The sequence below is a fragment of the Tupaia chinensis genome, unplaced genomic scaffold, assembly GCF_000334495.1.
Source record: "Tupaia chinensis unplaced genomic scaffold, TupChi_1.0 Scaffold140400_1, whole genome shotgun sequence".
In the NCBI taxonomy this organism is placed as follows: domain Eukaryota; kingdom Metazoa; phylum Chordata; class Mammalia; order Scandentia; family Tupaiidae; genus Tupaia; species Tupaia belangeri.
In genome coordinates, this window is record NW_006200277.1 from 809,492 (window position 1) to 832,937 (window position 23,446).

At 44.2% G+C, this 23,446-nt stretch overlaps 1 protein-coding gene across 1 annotated transcript in view; it reads left to right on the top strand.

The window, feature by feature from the left end:
* The window catches only part of MFN1 (mitofusin 1), a 47,693-nt gene that overhangs the window by 12,224 nt on the left and 12,023 nt on the right, over positions 1-23,446 (top strand). The window contains exons 4-13 of the mRNA XM_006162727.3: positions 977-1,101; positions 1,876-1,984; positions 3,816-3,923; positions 7,325-7,478; positions 7,583-7,650; positions 17,235-17,356; positions 18,992-19,118; positions 19,782-19,886; positions 20,175-20,277; positions 20,437-20,666. Coding sequence (XP_006162789.1) covers positions 977-1,101; positions 1,876-1,984; positions 3,816-3,923; positions 7,325-7,478; positions 7,583-7,650; positions 17,235-17,356; positions 18,992-19,118; positions 19,782-19,886; positions 20,175-20,277; positions 20,437-20,666 — 1,251 coding nt within the window. The remainder of the gene's footprint in view (positions 1-976; positions 1,102-1,875; positions 1,985-3,815; positions 3,924-7,324; positions 7,479-7,582; positions 7,651-17,234; positions 17,357-18,991; positions 19,119-19,781; positions 19,887-20,174; positions 20,278-20,436; positions 20,667-23,446) is intronic.

The following is a 23,446-nucleotide window of genomic DNA, read 5'->3' on the forward strand; positions in this document are numbered from 1 at the left end:
AAAAGTAGACATTCTTTAAGAATTTTTACTTTTATTTTTTATTTTTTTTCTGATTTGAGCAGGCAGAGACAGAGAGACAAACAGAAAGTGAGAAAGCAAGCCATGAGGTCAGGGACCTGAACTGTGGTCAGCCGTGTTGGGGTCCAGTACCCTGATGACCACACCACCTGGCATCCCCAAAAAGTCATTTTCTTCTTTTTTTCTTTTTTTTGGGGGGGTGGGGAGTTTTTACTATAGGGTGTGTGCGCTCACCAGATAGAGAGACAGAGAGAGACAGAAAGCCAGAAATCACCCCCAGGGGGGATGGCCACACTGCAGTCCCTTCTCCTCCATTCTCCGAACAGTGACATTTCCCCCTTATTACAAGCAGTGTGTATTAATTTTAGGAGAGTCAGAGAATACAAGTAGTCCAGAAGAATAACCTCTGGAACTGAGTATCTTTACAAAGTCAGCCAGGTGTCCGGGGCGGCGTAGGCTCTGTTGCTGGAGTTCAGCGTCGGCCACTTAGCCTGCCTTCAACCTGAGTTTTGGGGATGGTATGGGCTAGCTGTTACAGGGGACTGTTCTTTTTTCTAACTTGATAATTTCAAAACAGGATTTTCAAGATTGTTCAGGTGGTCCTATTTTAGACTATTCAGAGTTCTAACGTTTAGGCACTTGTTTTTCTTCTTTAATTTGTGACAGAACGCATGCGTGTGCACGTGAGCGAGAGAGGAGTGTCTTCAGCGAGCTTGGTCACACGACCCATTTCCGCAGTCCTCCTGCCTGGTAGATCCTGTATGTGCTGGGCTGGCTGGGCCGCTGTTTGGACCTCGGTCACTGTGGGCCGTAGCTTACCTGAGCAGTGCCTTACTGTTCACTGCAGAGCAGCCCCGTACATGTTTTCCAAAAACGAGCTCTGTGCATCATCGTAGGAATTCTAGTTTCATTGACTTTCACTACAGGTAGGGTTTCTGTTTCTCTTCCTCCTCCTTAGACGGTTAATCAGCTGGCTCACGCCCTTCACATGGATAAAGACCTGAAAGCTGGCTGTCTCGTGCATGTGTTCTGGCCAAAGGCAAAGTGCGCCCTCTTGAGAGATGACCTGGTCTTAGTAGACAGGTAAAATTACATACGGATTTTATTTTCTCTTAATGGTGGTATCTTTAGTGAAATAATGCTGCTTATATTAGAGTTTGCTACATAAACATTTAAAATACTTAATTACTGCTTTTTTCCTCATTTACTAGATTGTTAAGGAACAGATAAAGCATTGGTTTTTGTTTTTGTTTTTGTTTTTGGTTGATACAGGGTAGATGTACTTGCCAGAGAAAGAGAGAAAGGGACCACAAGCACGTGCCGCCAGGGGACATCGCCACGCTGCAGTCCCTTCTTCATTTTCCTCTTGGCATCTCGGGCATGCACACACACATACCTGGTGTGTTTATTCAAGCCGCCCGGTCAGGACTTGAACCATGCAGTCAGTCATGTAGAATCCCGCCACCTTACCCATCGTGTCACTGGCCAGCCCCAGAGAATGTTGTTTTTTAATTTTCATCTGTGTTGAAAGGGGCCAACCAGTGCTGTGTTGGTTAAGGCACTAGATTCCCACATGATTGACCACGGTTCGAGTCCTGGACCCTGTGGCTTGAAAAATCATGCCAGGTGCATGTGTGTGCGTGCCCGAAATTCGAAAAGGAGAATTGCCCCAAATCTGAAGAGGAGAACAGACAAGAAGGCATTGCCGTGTGGCGATCTTCCTTAGGGGGTGATTTTTCACTTTACCTCTCTGTCTCTCTTTGGTGAGGTCATGCACCCTGTGGAAAAAGAAACTTAAAAAAAAATTCTATAACCCAAATTTTCTCTTATAAAAGTTTTGTCTTTTCTTTATTTCAGTCCAGGCACTGATGTCACTACAGAGCTGGACAGCTGGATTGACAAATTTTGCTTAGACGCGGATGTCTTTGTGTTGGTTGCAAACTCAGAGTCAACATTGATGAACACGGTAGGATTCACTCGTACTGCCCTTTTTTGGGTGGCAGGAAAGTGAGGGGAGTCCAAAACCATGGATTAGAAAGCATGTCTGAAGTCAGGGGCAGAAGGAGGGGCTCGTGTGTGAGTGGTGCTGGCTTCTCTAGAGCTCCCGAGCTTCTGAAGCCAGGCATGGTGAGGGTGGAGCCCTGTCAGCCCGATGCCTCTGTGTGGCGGTGACACTCACTCTCTTTCTTGCCAGTCTCAGAGGGAATAAGTGCCAGAGCTATTTGGGTGTTTATTGAAGTCTCTTGAACGAAGTGTAGACCACCCCTTCCTTCCCGGAGCAAGGCCCCTGTCATTCTGTTACTCGAGCGTGGAGGCACAGCCCGCTCCACGTGAAGCAGCATGCTGAGCCGCTGAGTTAATAGTCTGGTGACACTTTAAAGATGAATGATTCTAGTGTATAAATCACACTAGAATCATTGAATTGTTTGGCTGTTGAAAAATAAACTTACTCCTTTTCCCGCAAGTTACCCGTCCCCAGCCGCACCTCTTGAAAAGCCCTCTCCCAGGGTTTAAGCTCATCTTTCTCACCGTTGCCTTTTTTTTTTTTTTTTTAAGGTTTTTGCCAGAGGGTGCATGCACTTACCAGAGAGAGACACAGAGACAGTGAGAGGGGAAGTGAGGGCTCACCCTCCAGGGGTTGCCACACCTTAGTCCCTTTTCCGCAGTTCTCCTGGGGTCTAGGCCACACATGCACAGCCCCCAGGGTACTCCACCTGCGGTCAGCTCTGTGGGAGCCCACCAGGCCCTGCTGGCTCCATCCTTTCATGTAAGAGGACACCTGTGTTCTTCAGAGGAGAGACTCAGACAGCAGCACGGCCACGCCATGGTCTGTTTTTGCTCATTTCTCCACCCCATCAGATTCCTGGCGTGATTGTCACTCTGTTGGCCCTGGCTTCCCATGCTCAGTGCTTCATCACAGTGCTGTGGGCCAGCCGTGAGTCTTGTGAAGGTCAATTTAACAAGTAGGTGCGAGTCTCTGCTCTGCAGGACATGAAAGAGACTGCCTGACATGGTAGTCTGTGTTCTTGAGAAACTCCATCAAGTCATTTTTAAAAGTCATGCTAAGAAAATTAATAACAACACAAGACACTTGGACACCTCCTCGTAATAAGCAGCAAGAGCGTGTGCCCTAACGCTGTGCTACGCAGAGGAAGGAGATCCCACACTTAGCTGTAGTTAGGAGCCAGCTCCCTGAGGAAGGAGACAGCACAGGGCTAGCAGGTGCGTGCTCAAAATCTGAGGAGGTGAAGACTGGAGTGGCCATCCCCCGGGGCTGATCTCTCACTTGTTTCTCAGTGTCTCCCTGGTGAGCGAGCTTGGGTGCCCTATGTCAAAAACCTTAAAAAAAAAAAAAAAAAAAGTTTTGTGGCAGGAGTAGGAAAATCTCATTTTTGTCTTCCTTTTTTGTCATTGTGCTAGAGCTGTACAGTTACTGGAGAAACAGGGAGAGAAAGCATCCGCTATGGGGGATGTCCACACCACAACCCCTTCCCACTTCTGCCTCCTTTTGGGATTTGAACATGTATGCACAAGAGCCTGGCGTGTCTCAAGCTTCCAGGTCCAGGACTCGAACCATGCAGTTAGCCACGTGTGATCGGATGCCTTAACCGCCTACCCCTAGAGCTGGCCCACTTCTCTCCCTTCTTATATTCGTTTTCTCATCTTTGAAAACTTTAATGTTCAAAGATTGCGCTGGGATACTCTCGTCAGTGGGTGTCAGTCACTGTTGTCTAAATGGTTCAGACATACATAGAATATTTTAAAACTGAACTCATGGGGGGTTTGATGTTTTTCAGGAAAAGCATTTTTTTCACAAGGTGAATGAGCGGCTTTCAAAGCCTAATATTTTTATTCTGAATAATCGTTGGGATGCCTCTGCGTCAGAGCCAGAATATATGGAAGATGTAAGTTACTTATTTCTGTAAGTTTCAAAATACAGTCATGTACGTGTCACCTGAGAAAACGGTATCTTTATAGCCTGGAACTTCATAAGCAGGTGTGGCCTTGCTTGTGAAAGGAATGTCACAGGAGCCTGAGGTGGGTGATTGACAGAGACCAACAAGGTTTGAAGCTACTTTGGGGAGAGTTGTGTTATAAAAAGTACTTACTATTCAGTCATTCTAAAACTTGAAGCTTTTTTATTTTAGTTTAATTTTTATTGAAGTATAATGTCCATAACAGAAAAGTACATAAATCCTAAGTGTCTAACTCAGTAAATTTTACATATTTAATGTACCTATGTCAAGTTTCTAGATCAAAATAGTGTCCAGTACCCCACTCACTCCGTTCCTGTGGTGGGGTCGCATACACGCTTTACCGTCGGCTTTCTTTTGCTCAGCGTCGTCATGTGTGTACATGTTATGTACATGCTTGTAGTGTGTTCTCTCTGCTGTGTAGCATTCCGTCCTGTGAATGCGCTTCGTTCTGTTTATTCGGTGATGGGCATGTGGGGATTTCCCACCTTGGCGACTGAGTAGTACCGCGCACGCTCTTCTCTGTCGAGTCCACACGTGTGTGTCTGTCTGGCGTGTTCCAGTGGTTCTCAGTGTGCGGGGCCAGGTGGTTTGTCCCCGGGGATATCTAGCCATGTCTTTCGATGGTTTTGGATGTTGTGGTGGGGTCATGTGCTGTTGGCACCTGGCGATAGAGGCCTGAGGTAATGTCACATGCGCTGTGTACAGCACGGCTCCCGAGGAGAGGGTGCCAGCATGCAGAGGTCAGCACGCCCTGGGTGTGTCTCTGAGACAGCACTTTCTTCTTTCCTGTTTTTGTCATAGTGATGATTATAAAAACTTGCCGGCGTATCTCACATTTGAGCTAAGGTAATGTCTAATTTCTTGATACCGTTTCTGATTTTAATAGTAGTATGAGTTTATTTTAGAAAATAAAAGATAAAAAATCATTTGTACCATTGATGTTCATGTTAGGTTATTTCTCTCCCATTTGAATTTTGCTTAGTATCACGTTTGACTGATTTTGTGACATCCTTCAAATCGGGGTCTCAGTTATCAGGGGGTCAGGAAGTACCACCCACGGAATCATTCCCAGATGGCTCCGTATTTCTGTTTCACTTAATTTTCTTTTTTTGAGAAATTTTCTCTACATGTCACAGGTAATTGCCAGAGAGACAGAGACAGAGAGACAGAAAGCAAGAAATCACCCCCCAGTCGGGATGGCCACACCATTATCCCTTCTTTATTCTCCTCTTGGGATTTTGGGCGCTCATGCACATATGCCCAGTGTGAGTTTCAAGCTGCCGGTCTAGGGCTTGAGCCGTGGTTGGCCATGTGGGAGTCCAGTGATGTAACCATTACACCATCTGCTGGTCCCTAACTTAATTTTCTGAAACTTTAGTGTAACCACAGCCGTAGTGCTGTCGGCTGGCACCACACCCTTAACTTCCAGTCTTTACGCCTCTCTTTAAGACCCAGCTGCGGACCTTTGACTTTGCACCCTCAACTCTAATTTCCAGTGTTTTTAGGGAAGAAACACACCATTTACAGTCTGATTTTAAATTATTGATAGAAAGAGCTTCATTGTAATGAACTTATTATAGCACTTATTTTCTGATTTCAAAGGCATTCATAACTTCAGTGCATAAACTTTGGAAAATAAGAGAAGCATAATAAGGATCAAATAAAAATGCCGCTCAGTTGCATGGGTATTGTCTACCTGCCACTATTCCTTGGCACACATATATACACACATTATTTTTATGTGGTGTAGTTTCTTAGAAACTATAATTCTTCAATTTTATTTATTATTATTATTCATCATTATTATTATTATAATTTGTGTGAAGAGAGAGGGAAAGTTCAAGTCACCAGGTTTGGGACTTGAACCATAGTTAGTCATGTGGAAGTCCAGCACCCTAAGTACCACCCCACCTGCTGGCTTCTCGTGTATATTCTTTTATTTGAGGTTTTTGCTATAGGGCCGCGTGCGCTTGCCAGACAGACAGAGAGGGACAGAGAGACAGAAAGCGAGAAATCACCCCACAGGGGGGATGGCCACGCCGCAATCCCTTCTCCATTCTTCTCTCGGGATCTTGGGCACGCACACACACGCGCCCGGTGTGAGTTTTAAGCCACTGGGTCTGGGACGCGAACTGCGGTCGACTACGTGGGAGTCCAGCGACATAGCCATTACACTAACTGCTGGTCTCTCATGTATATTCTTAATACAGGATTGATAATCTTCCTATGTTTACTAAGTACTTTTTATTTTTTTTTTATCTTTTGTTTTAATTTTATTTATTATTTTATTTGACTAGAGACACAGAGAGGGAGAGTGTGCAAGCTTCCAGGTCTGGGACTCAAACTCTGGTTGGCCACGTAAGAGTCCAATATTTTAACCACTGTGCCTCCTGTTGGCCCCTCTTAATAAGAATTAAGAGGTGTTTACAGTATGTTTTATAATGATTGAATAGTATTTGGTGCTCCATTAGATTATTTATTTATTTATTTATTTTCAGATTTTTGCCATAGGGTACGTGTACTTACAGGAAAGAGACAGAGAGGAAAAGTGAGAAATCACCCCCAGGGCAGATGGCCACACTGCAGTACCTTCTCCAGTCTCCGCTCACGATTTTAGACGCTGCAGGAGGAGAGTCCAGCGTCTTAACCACTGTGCCACTTGCTGTCCTCATCTCCATTAGAATTTTAATAAACATCTTGATGAATGTTCAAAAGGAGTCGTCATTGCGCATAGAAAGGTTTTCTGTCAGCTATCACACTCTGACAGCACTGGGTGTTTCTCCCACCAAGAGGAGGCTGACAGGGAGTCCCCGAGTCTCAGGTGTGGTGCCCCGGGGCTTCTCTGGAGGCACCAGCTCACAGAGCAGTTCTTGGTTAGGCAGCAGTGAAGGTCGCCTCTGGGACTCTCGTGTGAAGACGTGAAGATGGCCTTGGGTTTGAAGCCTGAGTTCTGCTGTGAGTGGGTTAGTTGGCTCATAATCAAAGGGGCCGTGATGATTCCCCTAATTAACTAGCACTTCATCAGTTAGAGTTACCTTAAGTTTACGGGAACTATTACAGCAGTTTCGCAGTAAATGAAGTTTAATGTAGGCCTATAGTTGGTATTATTTTTGCTTGTTAGATTTAAAGAATTACTTATTTTATTTATTATCATTTTTTAAAAAAAATTTGCTGTAGGGCACATACACTCACCAGAGAGAGACGGTGAGAAAGCAACCTGACAGACCCAGGACCCGCTCCAGGGTCGGTTCGTGGGAGTCCAGCACCTTAACCACTGTGCCTCCTGCTGGTCCCATTCGAATGATCTTAACGCCCTCCTTGTCCTGTAGGTGCGGAGACAGCACATGGAAAGGTGCCTCCATTTCCTGGTGGAGGAGCTCAAAGTCGTGGGCCCCTCTGAAGCACGGAACCGTATCTTCTTCGTTTCAGCCAAGGAAGTTCTTAGCGCCAGGAAGCACAGAGCGCAGGGCATGCCAGAAGGCGGTAGGTGCTGGCCGGCTCCCCTCCCCTCCCCCTGACCCCGTGGTGTGAGCGGAGACAGCGATACCTGGGGAGCTGCAGGCTTTTCACCTTCACCTGTGTTACAGGTGGGGCCCTTGCTGAAGGATTTCAGGCGAGATTACAGGAGTTTCAGAATTTCGAACAAATTTTTGAGGTAGGAATATTGTGAATGTATTGGCTCGTACAAAACTTTGGCACTGGTTGGGGCGTGGTCACACTCTTCTGTTTTCACTATTTATCTGTTAATAACCTTTGCTGTTATTTAGTAGTTACTGACACAGCAAGTGAAACAAGGAAAGCTTGAAGAAAGGAAGCCCCTCCAAAATGGATGGTCTGTAAGAATTGAAAATGAAAGATCGGAATGCCTTCCTTGTTATTTTTCTTTCTCCTTTATTATTTTTCCTTATGTATTTATGTATAAATGGGAAACGTTTCCAGTGCTGTTTGTGTTAAGTTGCCAGTGAAATTCTCTGTACTTAGTAATTTGGAAATAGAGAGAGTGAACGTAAGTGCTGTTGTACCGGGAAACACCGAAGGGACGGTGCCTGGCTCTTTGCACTGCACTGCTGGGGGAGGCAGGTAGATGGTGATGTCCTCGGCGACGTGCTATTCCACTCCTAAACTGTCCCGCACTCGTTAAACTCCCACATGGCCTGTGAGCGCCCCTGGGACTGCCATGCCTGCAGTTGGCCGTGGCCTGTGACTGCAGTCACTGCACTGGGGCATCCCGCAGATTTAGGGGCTGTTCTTTTTTAAAAAAATAATTATTTCTTTTTAATTTTATTTATTCATTCATTTATTTTAATTTGACCAGAGAGAGACAGAGAAAGTGAGAAAGCAAGCCACCAGGTTTGGGACGTGAACTGCGGCCAGCCATGTGGGAGTGAGTGTCCAGCACCTTAGCCACCATGCCACCTGCTGGTCCTTTAAAATGCTTTTTAGAAGAAACTTGGCAGTTCTTTTTTCTTTTCCTTTTCTTTTTATGTAATAGTTCATTAAGAATCCAAAAATTGTATATGGAAAAAAATTACTTACAAGCAGTAGCTTTTACATATGATCATGGAGACTATCCGGCTCTAGAGCTTAAAATTTTTTATATCTGTATTTATTTTATTATTTATTTATTCATTCATTTTTTTTTTTTTTTTTTAATTCGACCAGAGAGAGACACAGGGTGAGAGAGAGAGGAAGTGAGAAAGCAAGCCACCAGGTCCAGGACTCGAACCCTGGTTGGCCATGTGGGAGTGCCCAGCACCTTGACCACCACGCCACCCGCTGGTCCCAAGAGCTTAAAAATTTTGAGTAAATAAAATTGATCTAAGTTGAGAATTCAGCTAAAAATTGTATGAATTTATTTAAAGAAGCAGTCAACTAGGCAGACAGTTTTGTTTGGCTCTATTTTGTTTTATTTTTTATTTTTTTTAAAGAATTATTTATTTAATTTTTATTTATTCATTCATTTATTTTAATTTGCCCAGAGAGAGACACATAGAAAGAGAGGGAAAGTAAGAAAGCAAGCCACCAGGTCCAGGACTCAAACCATAGTTGGCCATGTGAGAGTGTCCAGCGCCTTAGCCATCATACCACCTGCTGGTCCCTCTGTTTTATTTTTTTAAGATTTTTTTTTTCTTTTTAAAGAATTCTTTAGTTTTACTAATTATTTTCCACTTTTGCTGTACAGTTTTCATGCTCACCAGAGAGAGAGAGTGACGAAACAAGCCTCCAGATGTGGCATTGACCTTGAACATGGGCAGTGTGGGCGTCCAGCATGTAACCACACATCACCTGCTAGCCCCTGTGGGGTCTGTTCTAAAAGACCGAACTGTTTTTTGGTGATTGATTACATAGAAAATTTTTGTCAGCTTTTTTCCGAAGTTAAAACTTGTTACTTTTTTTTTTGAGAGGTTTTTGTTATAGGGCACATGTACTCGCCAGAAGGACACAGAGAGGCAGAGAGACAGAAAGTGAGAAATCACCCCCCAGGGGGATGGCCACACCACAATCCCTTCTCCTCCATTCTCCTCCCAGGATCTTAGGCATGCACACACATACGCCCGGCGTGAGTTTAAGCCACCGGGTCTGGGACTCGAACCACGGTCAGCTACATGGGAGTCCAGCAACATAGCCATTACGCTAACTGCTGGTCCTGAAATGTGTTACTTTTTAAATCACATTTTTGGTAATTTGCAATTTCCTAGAAGTTGGTGCATTTCTAATCATTTATAGTTCAGTAGCATGAAATCATGTTTGTGTTTAAGTTTCTTGTCGTGTTTCTCATCCTGTATTTACATATATTGTAAGTGTATTTTCTTACCTAAATTGGATTTGCTAATGATTTGATTCCTTTAAAGACGCAGGCTTAGCCCTCAGTTCATTATCAGTCGGGAAATACCGTTCTGGAATTTTTTCATGAATTTTTTTTTTTTTTGAATAAATAGTCATTTTATTTAACTTTCTTTTATTGATTTTGAGAGGGACAGAGTGACAGAGAGCAAGGAGGGGAGTGAGAAAGCAAGCCGCCGGGTCCAGTACTCAAACTGTGGTTGGCCAAGTGGGAGTCCAGCGCCCTTAACCACCATGCCACCTGCCGGCCTCTTCATGAAGGTTTTTTTTTTTTTTTTCTTTAAAGATGAGTTCTTGCTGTTGCGCTGCTGTCTCAGCCTCTGGAGTCACTGGGGTTACAGACTTTTTTCTTTTAAGAAATGTTTGGTATAGGGTGCTTGTGCTCACCAGAGAGATGTAGGTCAAGAAGTCGCCCCCCAGGGGCAGTGGCCACACTGCAGTCCCTTCGTTTCTTGGGGTTTTGGGCACACGTGCCATGAGCTTGGAACCTCCAGGTCCAGGAGATGTGAAGTGCCATGGTTGAACTGTGGTCTCCCATGTGGGAGTTCAGTGGCATAACCATCATAGTACCCGCTGGTCCACAGGGACCAGCTTCTGTGCTTGAGAAAGGATTTAGGACCCACTTTGTGGTCATAGCTTCCACATATTTCAGGGCATTTCAGTAACCAGCGTAATGTGTGTAGGATCTTAGGCATGCACACACATACGCCCGGCGTGAGTTTAAGCCACCGGGTCTGGGACTCGAACCACGGTCAGCTACATGGGAGTCCAGCAACATAGCCATTACGCTAACTGCTGGTCCTGAAATGTGTTACTTTTTAAATCACATTTTTGGTAATTTGCAATTTCCTAGAAGTTGGTGCATTTCTAATCATTTATAGTTCAGTAGCATGAAATCATGTTTGTGTTTAAGTTTCTTGTCGTGTTTCTCATCCTGTATTTACATATATTGTAAGTGTATTTTCTTACCTAAATTGGATTTGCTAATGATTTGATTCCTTTAAAGACGCAGGCTTAGCCCTCAGTTCATTATCAGTCGGGAAATACCGTTCTGGAATTTTTTCATGAATTTTTTTTTTTTTTGAATAAATAGTCATTTTATTTAACTTTCTTTTATTGATTTTGAGAGGGACAGAGTGAGAGAGAGCAAGGAGGGGAGTGAGAAAGCAAGCCGCCGGGTCCAGTACTCAAACTGTGGTTGGCCAAGTGGGAGTCCAGCGCCCTTAACCACCATGCCACCTGCCGGCCTCTTCATGAAGGTTTTTTTTTTTTTTTTCTTTAAAGATGAGTTCTTGCTGTTGCGCTGCTGTCTCAGCCTCTGGAGTCACTGGGGTTACAGACTTTTTTCTTTTAAGAAATGTTTGGTATAGGGTGCTTGTGCTCACCAGAGAGATGTAGGTCAAGAAGTCGCCCCCCAGGGGCAGTGGCCACACTGCAGTCCCTTCGTTTCTTGGGGTTTTGGGCACACGTGCCATGAGCTTGGAACCTCCAGGTCCAGGAGATGTGAAGTGCCATGGTTGAACTGTGGTCTCCCATGTGGGAGTTCAGTGGCATAACCATCATAGTACCCGCTGGTCCACAGGGACCAGCTTCTGTGCTTGAGAAAGGATTTAGGACCCACTTTGTGGTCATAGCTTCCACATATTTCAGGGCATTTCAGTAACCAGCGTAATGTGTGTAGTTTCTTTCCCTTCTATTTTTTAATGACAGTTTTTTTGATATTCCTTTATCAGTGTATAAGATTGTTAAAATTAAGATGTTTTGGGGACCAGCAGAAGACATAATGGTTACGTCTCTGGACTCCCACAGTGCTGACCAGGGTTCGAGTCCTGGACCAGCAACTTGAAACTTATGTTGGGCACAGGTACACGTGTGCCCCCGACCCAGAGAGGCGAACAGAGGAGAGGGATTGCAATGTGGCCTTCCCTTGGGTGATTTTTTCCTTTCTCTCTGTCTCCGTCTCTCTTGTGAGAATACACACCCAGTCACAAAAATCTTTCCCCCCCAAAACAATTCAGATGATTTGTTTCTTATAATCCAACCTTTAATTTAATTTTTATTTACTTTGGTTGTCTATGTGACATGTGCACTTGCTGGATAGAGACAGAGAAAGGGAACGTGGGAGAGCCCCTCCCAGGAAGGATGGCCACACCACAGTCACTTCTCCAGTCCCTTCTCTGGAGTTTGGACAGGCATGCGCTTGGGTCTGGTATGTTTTTTCAAGCTGCTGGGTCCAGGACTGTAACCACACAGTCAGTCATGTGGGGTCCAGCTGCCTTAACTACAGTGCCACCTTCTATCTATCTAGCTAGCTATTTTTAAAATAATTATTATTTATTTGTGTCCTATAGAGCATGTGTGCTCACCAGAGAAAGAAAGAAAGGAAGTGGGGAAGCAAACCTCCAGGTCCAGGACTTGAACTGCAGTTGGCCTTGTGAGAGTCCAGCACTTTAACCACCAGGCCACCTACTTGCCCCACCTTTTATTAATATATTGGTTTCTTGCATTGTGGCCTTTATGCACATTGTCTATTGGATTTTGGTATTTACTTTTTTTTTATATAGCTTAATGAGATGATTTTTGTGAAAAGAGAAACTACCAAGTTTTATCATTTTTAGCAGTTAGTCTGATTCTTGCCATAGGCTCCTTCAGATTAATTTGGTTCAAAGGAGCTAAATATTTTTAATCTTTAGGGTCCTTATCTAAGGCTTGGAAACTGAATCGAGTAAAAGCAATGAAGAGATAATCAGTTTTTCTAATACTTGTTTTTCTTACCTCAGCCGCACCTGGACAGGCACTAATCTAAAGGCAAGTCAGAAATCCAGGTTTTGTTGCCTAGGTGTCTCACCGTTGGCTGTTTCAGTAGGGTTTTTTTTTTTTTTTTTGGAGAGGTTATTTTCGCTATAGGGCATGTGCGCTCACCAGAAAGAGAGAAACAGAGAGACAGAAAGTGAGAAATCACCCCCCCAGGGGATGGCCACACCGCAATCCCTTCTCCTCCATTTTCCTCTCGGGATCTTGGGTACGCACACACACATGCCCGGTGTGAGTTTTAAGCCACTGGGTCTGGGACTCGAACTGCGGTCAACTACATGGGAGTCCAGTGACATAGCCATTATGCTAACTGCTGGTCCCAGTTTTAGTAGTTTTGATTGTGGGTAGAGAAGGCACAGCCCCTCAGTCAGTGCCCTCCCTGTTGACCAGCTGCAGCGACCAGCTCCAGTTCTGTGGAGCCCCGTCCGCCCAGTCTCATTCCCTTAGCTGGTATTCCCCACGTGGAGCTTTCGCAGTCACACGCATTTCCTTTGTGGGTTGTACTTTGTTGTACACCCACGGTACAGTCAGAATAAAGAAATGATCACGTGGATTGGGACCAGCAGTTAGCGTAATGGCTATGTCACTGGACTCCCATGTAGTCGACCATGGTTCAAGTCTTGGACCCGGTGGCTTAACTCAAGCTAGGCGCTTGTGTGTGCATGCCCAAGATCCTGAGAGGAGAATGGAGGAGAAGGGATTGCAGCGTGGCCATCCTCCCTGGGGGCTTATTTCTTGCTTTCTGTCTCTCTGTCTCTCTGTGTCTCTGTCTTTCTGGCAAGCGCATGTTCCTTATAGCAAAAACCTCTCAAATGATCTTGTGGATTCATGTTCGGTGTTGCGGTGCGTCTTGTTGCTTTCTGGTATGTACCTAAGGCATACTCTGTGGGTAGAGTTAGATTAGTGTGCTGTCACACAGAACCTCCTTAAAAGTACATACTTATGGCTCCATAGCACATCCCAGGACATCAGCTTTTAAGTCCTCCCGTACGGGCCAATGTGCTGAGTGACCTAGGCATAGGGATGGCCCTCGGTGACTGTGCGAGGATTGCCTGTCCCTTGGGAATGTCTGACGGTTGGGCCAGCTGTGATGTGGTGGTGAAGACGGCTAGGTCCCACATGGCTGACTGCAGTTCTGTCCCTGGGCCCAGTGGCTTGAGAAACATGCCAGATGCATGTGTGTACGTGATCAAGTCCCGAAAGGAGGGAAGGGTGGAAGAGGGATTGCAGTGTGCCCTTTCCCAACGGGGGGTTGTTTTCTCGCCTCTTCTCTGTTTCTAGCAAGCACACACACCTGGCAAATTTAAACAATTTTTAGATGTCAGTTTGTTTGTTGGCGAAGAACACTCCCGGAATGGCTGATGGGGTTTGAATATGATCTGTCATGTAAGAAGTAGTATTGTTCTGAACGCGATTGTCCTGTAATTGTAGGGAGATTTCCCCTTTTCCAGAAGACAGGTGTTGATGTATTTAGTGAGGTCGTAATGGCTACAGTGAATTGTGAAATTGTTTAGCAAGGAAGGTTTTTCATTCTGCATAAAATTTACCTGCCCCTCTCCGCACGGCGGTCTGTGTGTAATACATGTGGGGTACCACTTCTTCAGAGAGAGGAGAGGGAAGCGGATGAGGCTGGGTGTTGCCACCTGGTGTTTCCAGATGGATTATCGGTGTTCTTACACTCCCCTGTGTTTTAAAATGTAGCGACATTTGATCAGTATTTGTGGGGTCTTCACAAGTTGTGGGTTTGTTTTGATTATACATGTAAGTAGTAATATTAACTAATATGTACTGTGAATAATTATCAGCTGACTTCTTTAGATGTTAGTAAAAAATCAGAAAACTGTCTTAACTGGGATGTGATTATGATTTGGTTCTAAACAATTAGTAAGTTTTAAAACAGACTACAAGATGTTCTGGCGTGATGAAATTTAAATTGCTTTAGTACAGTATTTGAAACTTCCTGGAAAATTGAAGTTTCTGATAAAATAAGTCTGGGAACTGTTGCATACCGTACGTGTTTCCCGTGAAGATTTATGAGTGTGTTAAGGAAGGACTCAGAAATAGCTCGGAAAAGAAACTTTATTTGTGTTAGCAGGCCTGTGCTTATCCTTGGAAGTGCAGTGTTCTTTTTCAGGATGTTCCTTTGTGTCCTGCAGAGCCGTGGGGCAAACTGTGTAGGATACGTTCTAATTAGAAGATTATCCTTTTTTTGTATTTATTCATCCTGCATTTTGAATTAGAAAGTAGCTCATATTGCTTACTAACTTCTGGAGAGCTTTTCTTTCCGCCTCGTCTAGCTCTAACACTGTGCTGTGTTCTACACATTTGACTGTTCATTGCTGATATCTAGATCTGCTTCATCGAGGAACACAGGATTTTCTTTTTACTTTAAAAAGTATTTTTACGTTATTTTAATTTTTAAAAGTTATTTAATTTATTATTTTTTTAAAAATTGGACCAGAGAGAGACAGAGAGCAGGAAAGTGAGAAAACAAGCCGCCAGTCCTGGGCTTGAATCCCATTCGGCTGTGGGGTCCAGAGCCTTGACCAGCACACTACCCCCTGACTTAATTTTTCGAAGTCTGTTTATTCCATGAGGTGGGAGAGGGGCAGAGAGCACTGACGGGGTTCTGATGCCCTGGTCCCCGTCCCCAGGTCCTGGGCTCACATCTTCCTGGCATTCTCAGGGCAGGTGTCTGGACTTGATCCAGGGGCCTTCCCATGTGGGGCTGCCTTGCAGAGCATTATTTTACTGCTGTGCCACCATCTGGCCACATTTGGAGGGGATTATTTGGCACATTTATTATGACAGTTACTTAAAATAAAATCACAGTTTTGTCATTAAAACATAAGTAGTTTATAATGCATGTGCTCACTGTGCGAGTGGTTTTATAGAAGGACGCACCCATGGATATTTTGTCTTTGCTTTAATGTACAGATAGAAATGCTCTCAGCCTTGTGAAGGTTTGTGAGGACGAGCGATGCTTCTGTGAGTTTCATGTGGATGGAGTGGGACCAGCAGCCCCAGAGCTGTGGGCTGTGGACGAAGTGGGGTGAGCAGCCCCAGAGCTGTGGGCTGCGAGTCGTACTCATAGAGGCTCCAGGGGACGGATTCACAGCAGTTTGGAGCATAGGGACTTACCCTTCCTTGTTAAAAAGTTAGTATAGAAAACAAACATGTTGACCTGGCGCTTAGAACTCACCAGGCATGTGTGCGTGTGCCCAGAATCCCCAGAGGAGAACAGAGGAGAAAGGGTTGCTGCATGGCGATCGCCCGGGGTGTTCCCTCTCTCTGTCTCTGCAGTGAGCACACGTGCCCTACAGCAAAATTCTCAAAAAAAATGAAACATGTTTTCTACAAAACTGAGATAGTCATTGATGTTGGTGTGTTTTTCTGTAAACACAGTTGTATACAAGCACTGTCAGGGCAGAATTTGACTTTCTGTGAAGTAAAATGAAATGAGGCCAACTGTAACAATTTTGTAGACTTTCAATGATGACACAGTAGAAAACACGCATATATTTTAGATGATAAATAGTATTGCGTAGCTTGAAATTTTAAAGAAAAATTTTACAAAATGTATTTGTTGCTGTATGTGACAGATTCCTTCCTGGTGTATTCCGTCTTGTTTGTTTGTTTTTGGTGAGGTTTTTGCTATAGGGCACGTGTGCTCACCAGGAAGAGAGAGAGACAGAGAGACAGAAAGTGAGAAATCACCCCCCAGGGGGGATGGCCACGCCGCAATCCCTTCTCCTCCATTCTCCTCTCGGGATCTTGGGCATGCACGCACACGCACCTGACGTGAGTTCAAGCCACCAGGTCTGGGACTAGAATAGTGGTTGACCACGTGGGAGTCTAGCGACATAGCCATTACGCTAACTGCTGGTCCCAGATTCCTGGTGTGTTCTGTTTCGCAAAGTTGTGAAACACTAATGGAGCTGTTGCCACAGTTAGTGGGTGGGGACAAATGAGATAGGGCATCTTGCAGCCTGTGCGCATGCTGTCAGGGACCCTGAAGAGATGGCCTTTGCAATGGCTCAGATTTATTCCATAAATAATTCAAAATATCATTAGGTTTGTTGTTAAAAATTGTTTCCATTGTTCATATTTTTTAATCTATAGAAGTTGGTTTTAGTAACCTATAGGAATTACATCACTCAACTAAAATAAGGTAGAATTCTAATTCACAACCTAATTAAGAAACTTACTCCATTTCTTACCCATTGTCAAGTATGAGGAAAATCAAGTTAGATACACTAGAAATGGATTATAGGCAATCCAGATAAAATTACATAGAAAAGAGCGAACCCTGTTTATTATTTTTTTAACATTACAATCAAACCATTGCACATTACTGTGTAAAAATACACAAAAATATGAACTTGCTGTTAAAGTCCTTTTTACTTTTGAATCTTTGCCGTTTTGTTTACCTTTTGTAATTTTAAGTTACTTTTCTCATGCATTTATTTTCTGTTCTTGTGTCTATTTGGGTTGAAGTTACAAACAGCAAGTTTTTGTGTTTAAATTCCTGACGATGTTGGGATGGAATTACAGTACTGTGTTATGGTTGGGTCCTCGCAGGAGTGTATCTCGCAGTCAGCAGTGAGAACAAAGTTTGAGCAGCACACTGTCAGAGCTAAACAGATACTAGATACTGTGAGGAGCATAATGGATTCGGTAAACGTGGCTGCAGCGGAAAAAAGGTATGAGTTCATTCTATTGCAACATAAAAATGTTAGGTTTCCTTGTCAAATTTTTGTTAAGATTAAGATTTAAAATGGTTTCACTCTATTTTTCATACTGAAATCAACCTTGTGGGTTTAATGTCTACTTGTACAATTTTTTAAATTGATATTTGGAAGCCGTAAGTGTTCTGTAATCTTAAACATATCATCTACATTCATTCATTCCCTGGATCTCATTATTCCTTTGTATGAATTATGGTTTAAAAACGTTTGGTTGCTTTAAAATATCTAAAGCGTTGGAAGAACCCTTTCTTGAAGCAGAATTTTATAATGAAGTCCAAAACAGGTGCTCTTGCATTCGACCCCGCGGCCCATTCTCTTGAGTATTTGTGCATTGAGACCTTGAAATTACTCGTTGGTGCCAGTTGAGATTTTTTTTGGTTTATCAGCTGGTTAACAAACACGGTAGAAAGTACTTTTAATCAAAGTCCTGAATATGGAACACAGTCCTGCGTGGTTTTATTCCGTTCATTACCTTATAAAGGGGAGATGAGTACATGGAAGTGCCAACACTGCTGATGGAAAGCGTAGTTCGTACAACTGGATGCTTGAGCACAAACCAGGACTTTAAGAAATGCAACAAAAGTCCGGGTAAGCTTCAGTCGGGCCTCTGCTGGGTGTAGGCCAGTTAAAGGAAATGTATCAAGCATCCAAGATTAAGTCCAAGATGGGGTGGGATGGAGTTTCACCTGCACTGCTCTGGCTGGTAACAAACCCCCTCGTGTGTCACGGAAGCGCATTGCTGGATTTGGGGACTTTGGTGGGAGTGGGTTAGGTGTGCTCACCTAGGTGTGGGAACCGCACCACAGCACGTGGCCCAGAGCCTGCCCCAGCTCTGCAGCCTCTGCAGCTTCTGGGCAGTGAGGTGGTGTCCCATAGAACTTCTGACTCAGTGATTTTATGAGAACCCAGGATTTTACCTACCTAATCGACCTTCTTGTTAATTTTAAAGGTATAGGAAATTGAATTAAGTGTGGTGCAAAGCAGATGTGATTTAAGTTGTGTGGTTTGTAAAATCAGTGCTTGGGAACTGTTAGCCCAAGAGCCTCCTTAGAGAAGCTCGAGCGTTGGCGCTCCTGTGGGGTATCATCCAGGGTCCCAGAGCCTCACGGGGCAGCTGGCCGGTGCACTCGGCGTTGCGGGCACGCTGTCTCGCATCGTCACGGCCCAGCAGATTTAGAGCAAAGACAGCTGTAGATAGCCATGGTATGGTGTGACCGTGTGCCAAGAAATTTTAACAAGGACTGGCCACTGGGCTAGTTGGTGAGGACGCCATTTGCTAACCCCTGTTCATTACCGAAAGTCAATAATGAGTTTTACTTTGACTGTTTATATCTATGAAATATTTGGAAATTTAGAATGCTTATTAATCCTGTGTGGGGTTTAGGTACCTCATGGGTAGAGAAACAAAGTAGTTTATATTAAATCATCTATACAAATATTTTACAGGTGAAGTAGTGCTTGCATCCTTGTAGATGTGGGAATACGAGCTCCTCCTGAGCCGTAGTGGACGGGTCAGGACGTACGTGGGTGCTCTTGCTTAACTGCCTGGCATTAATACTCGAGGACTGACTGCTCTTCATGCTGTACTAGGGTTTATTCACTAGAAGAGAGGGAAGACCAAGTTGATAGACTAGACTTTATCCGAAACCAGATGAACCTTTTAACACTGGATGTTAAGAAAAAAATCAGGGAAGTTACTGAGGAGGTGGCAAACAAGGTGAGTACAAATAACTTTATGATTAAAGTATCTGGAAAGGGGGCCAGCAGGTGTACAGTGGTTAGGCTGCCAGAGTCCAGTGTGATCCTCTGCAGTTTGAGATAGGACCTGTTGGCTTGAAACTGTGCCAGCACGTGTGTGTTCCCAAGACCCCAAGAGGAGAGCGGAGGAGAAGGGAGGTACGGTGAGACCACCCCTGGGAGGTGATTTCTCGCTTTGTCTCTGTCTCTGGCAAGTACATGCGCCCTATAGCAGAAAGATCTCAAAAAAGAAAAATCTGGAAATGAATGTATTTTTAATAATGCCAAAAATGTTATCCTTATTACCAGAAAAGAAATATTTTAAGTTTTTGTTCCTTTTTTGGGGGGGTGGGTTTGCCATGGAGTACATGCACTGGCTGGAGAGAGACAGAGACAGTGAGAAGCCGCTGTGCAGGAGGATGACCATGCCGCAGTCCCTCCTCCATGCTCCTGGGATTTGGGGCACACACGCTTGCTCCCAGTGTGATTTTCAGGCTGCCAGGTCTGGCACTCAGACCGCTGTCGGCTGTGTGGGAACCCAGCGCCGTAACCACGCAGCACCTGCTGGTCCTCCTAGTGATTGCTTTGAGTAGTTGGTAATCACATTTAATTTTTCTCAATTTTGATTTTTTAATATTTTTAGGTTTCGTGTGCAATGACAGATGAAATTTGCCGACTCTCTGTTTTGGTTGATGAGTTTTGTTCTGAGTTTCATCCTTCTCCAAGTGTGTTGAAAGTGTATAAAAGTGTAAGTTAAAGCAGGGTAGAGACTGTTCGGAGACGGGCTCCTCTGCTTATCCTGTGCTCTTACTCAGCCGTTTGGCCATCTCACTGTCTTTGTGTTGGTTAGGACACAGTTAAATGGCTACGTCTCTTGTAATAAATGTAAATGTTCTTGTATGAAAAAGTACACAGAAAATTTGTCTTCTTGCAAACAGCACTAAGATCACTTTAATGTTTACCACACTTCTAAAGTCTTCCTAAAGTCTGCATAGTTTCTGGAGAAAAATAACTTGCACACTCGCCATTGCTCCAGGAGCTGAATAAGCACATCGAAGACGGTATGGGGAGGAACCTGGCTGACCGTTGCACCAGTGAGGTCAATGCCTCGATGCTTCAATCCCAGCAGGAAATTATTGGTAATATTTATTTTTTACAAGGTCATGTGTATTTTGTTTTTGTTTTTGCTTTTTGATTTCTTTTGTTAGAATTTATATTCCTTTAAGCATTTCATAGATGGTAAAACAGTATTCCCTATTATTTCTTAGAATAAGTGTCATCAATTTATATTTTTCTAGAAAATTTGAAGCCATTACTACCAGCTGGTGTACAGAATAAACTAGACGCACTGATTCCTTGCAAGAAATTCGACCTCAGCTATGACCTGAACTGCCACCAGCTGTGTTCGGATTTTCAAGAGGACATTGTGTTCCGTTTTTCCCTGGGCTGGTCTTCTCTCGTGCATCGATTCTTAGGCCCCACAAATGCTCAAAGAATGCTCCTAGGGTTATCAGAGCCTATCTTCCAGGTACATATTTTTAATTTACCAGTTGAGAGCCGTTCTTATTTTGTTTATGTGATATTCTCTTATAAAACTAGCTTAATCAAGTCTGGAATTATAAGCTGATAGTTCTCTCTTTGAGCTATTTCCATTAGGAATACTATGCCTAGGGAAAACTAGTCTCAGACTTTTCATCCAGTGCTATCACTGCCTCTACATTCATTTTTAAAACTTTTCTTTTTGTATAGATGTTTATTTTTATTTATTATCATTATTCTTCCATTTTTACCAGAAAGACAGAAAGGGAGAGTGAAAAAGCAAGTCTCCAGTTCCAGGACTTGAACTGTGCTCTGCCACGTGTGAGTCAAGTGCCTCAACCACCATGCCGCCTGCTAGCCACGAAATGTTTTCTTTTATCTTAGAAGTTTCTGTTTTCTGGCTTTGGCAGGTGGCATGGTGCTTAAGGGCACTGGACTTGTACATGGCCAACTGCAGTTTGAGTGCTGAACCTGGTGGGTTGCTTTCTCAAGTTTCTCTCTCTCTCACTCTGTCCCTCTCTGGTAACATTTTTAAAAATAAAGTTAAAGGGACCAGCAATTGGCATAATGGCTATATCACTGGACTCCCATGTAGTCTCTACTGCAGTTCAAGTCCCGGATCTGGTGGCTTAAACTCACACCGGGCCCATGTGTGTGCATGCTCAAGATCCCAAGAGGAGAATGGAGGAGAAGGGATTGCGATCACCTCTGAGGGGTGATTTCTCGCTTTCTGTCTCTCTGTCTCTCTCTGTCTTTCTGGCGAACGCGTGCATCCTATAGCAAAAACCTCTCCCCCCGAAAAATAAATAAATAAAATAAAATAATTCTTAAAAAAGAATTTCCTTTAAAAAAGTAGTTTTTGTTTTCAGACTTTAAATAAATTGAAAACAATGCAAACACTTTAAAAGAAAACATTTTGGGACCAGCAGTTAGCGTAATGGCTATGTCGCTGGACTCCCACATAGTGGACTGCGGTTTGTGTCCTGGACCTGGTGGCTTAAAACTCACGCCGGGCACGTGTGCGCGTGTGCCCAAGATCCCGAGAGGAGAATGGAGGAGAAGGGATTGCGGCGTGGCCATCCTCCCTGGGGGGTGATTTCTCTCTTTCTGTGTCTCTTTCTCTCTCTGTCTGGCGAGTGCACGCGCCCTATAGCAAAAAAATCCTCTCCAAAAAAAGAAAAAAAGAAAACATTTTAACATTTATCAGTACATGGGACCAGCAGGTGGCGTGGTGGTTAAGGCGGTGGATGCTCCCACATGGCTGACCACAGTTCAAGTCCTGGACCTGGCAGCTTGCTTTATCCGTCTTCTCTCTCACTTTCTGTCTGTGTGTATCTCTCTGGTCAAATTAAAAATGAATGAATAAATAAAGCTCAATAAATAATTTAAAAAAAAAAAAGATTTATCAGTTCATGACAAACCTTGAGGCATGGTGGTTAGGGAGCTGGATTCCCACATAACTGACTGCACAGACCAGGTCTAAGAGGACACGCCAGCACGTGTGTCTGTGTGCCCCGAACCCAAGGAGGGAGTGGGGAGAGCCGCAGCGTGGGCACCCCGTCCCCCTCTCTGTCTCTCTGGCAAGTGCACGTGCTCTCTGACAAAAATAAGGAAACAAGATGGGTCGATTCCGTGATCTTCCATAAATGCTGTAGAGTGTAAAGTCATCGCCACAGTCCTGGCTTAGAACGTTTCTGTCACTCCAAGGTCTCTTATGCCCATTTGTATTCAAACGATCGCTCCTAACTCCAGCCCCGCCGCTAATCTGCCTTCCATCTGTGTGGCTTTACCCTTCCAGACATTTCCTGTGAACGCAGTCACACACGCGGCCTTGCGTGCTGACTTTCACCTAGCGTAATGTTTGGGGGGTTTATATTGTGGTAAGAATGTTAGAAATACATCAGGGCTCCGTCCCTCTTACGGCTGAGTGGTACTCCACTGTAGGTACGGCACTTGCTGGCCGCCCTCCAGTGGTGCCGATGGCTTGCACTTCCTCGCCGTTGCAGGAGTACTGCTGTTCGGACTTCGTGTGCCCATTATCTGGATGCACGTTTCCATTTCTTGTGGTGTACACACCGAGCAGTGAACTCGCCGGGCCAGCGATGGCTCATGTTTAACTTCGGATGAGCTGCCGAACTGCTCTCCCAAGCAGCTGCCCGTTTCGTGTTCCCGCCAGCGATACCGGCCAGCACTCCTCACTGCTTTTCTTTCACTCTAGCGGGTGTTACGTATTATCCTGCTGTCTTTCGGATTTCTGCATCTCTGACGCCGGATGATGTTGGGCATCTCTCCATGTGGTCCTTAGCTGTTCGTATACTTTCCTTTGTGAAATGTCTATTCAGATCTTTTACTCATTTAAAAAATGTGGTTATCTGATGTCTTTTGAATCGTAGAAGTTCTTTATTCTATTAATAGGTACAAATCCTCTATCATTTATGATTTCCAAATTTATCTTTCCAGTCTATGGCTTGTATTTTAACTTTCTTACAGTGTATTTTAAAGTTTAAAAGATTTGGGGGCCGGCTGGTGACGTGGTGGTTCAGTTACTGGACTCCCAAGTGGCCAGCCGTGGGAGACCTGGACCTGACAGCTTGCTTTCCTTCTTTCCCTTTCTCTCTGGTCAAATGAAAATAGTAAATAAAATTAAACCTTAAAAAAATAAAGTTTAAAATGATTTTATTTTGAAGTCCAAGTTTTTTTTTTTTTCTTTCTTTTTTTTTTGGAGAGGTTTTCGCTATAGGGCGCATGCTCTCGCCAGACAGACAGAGA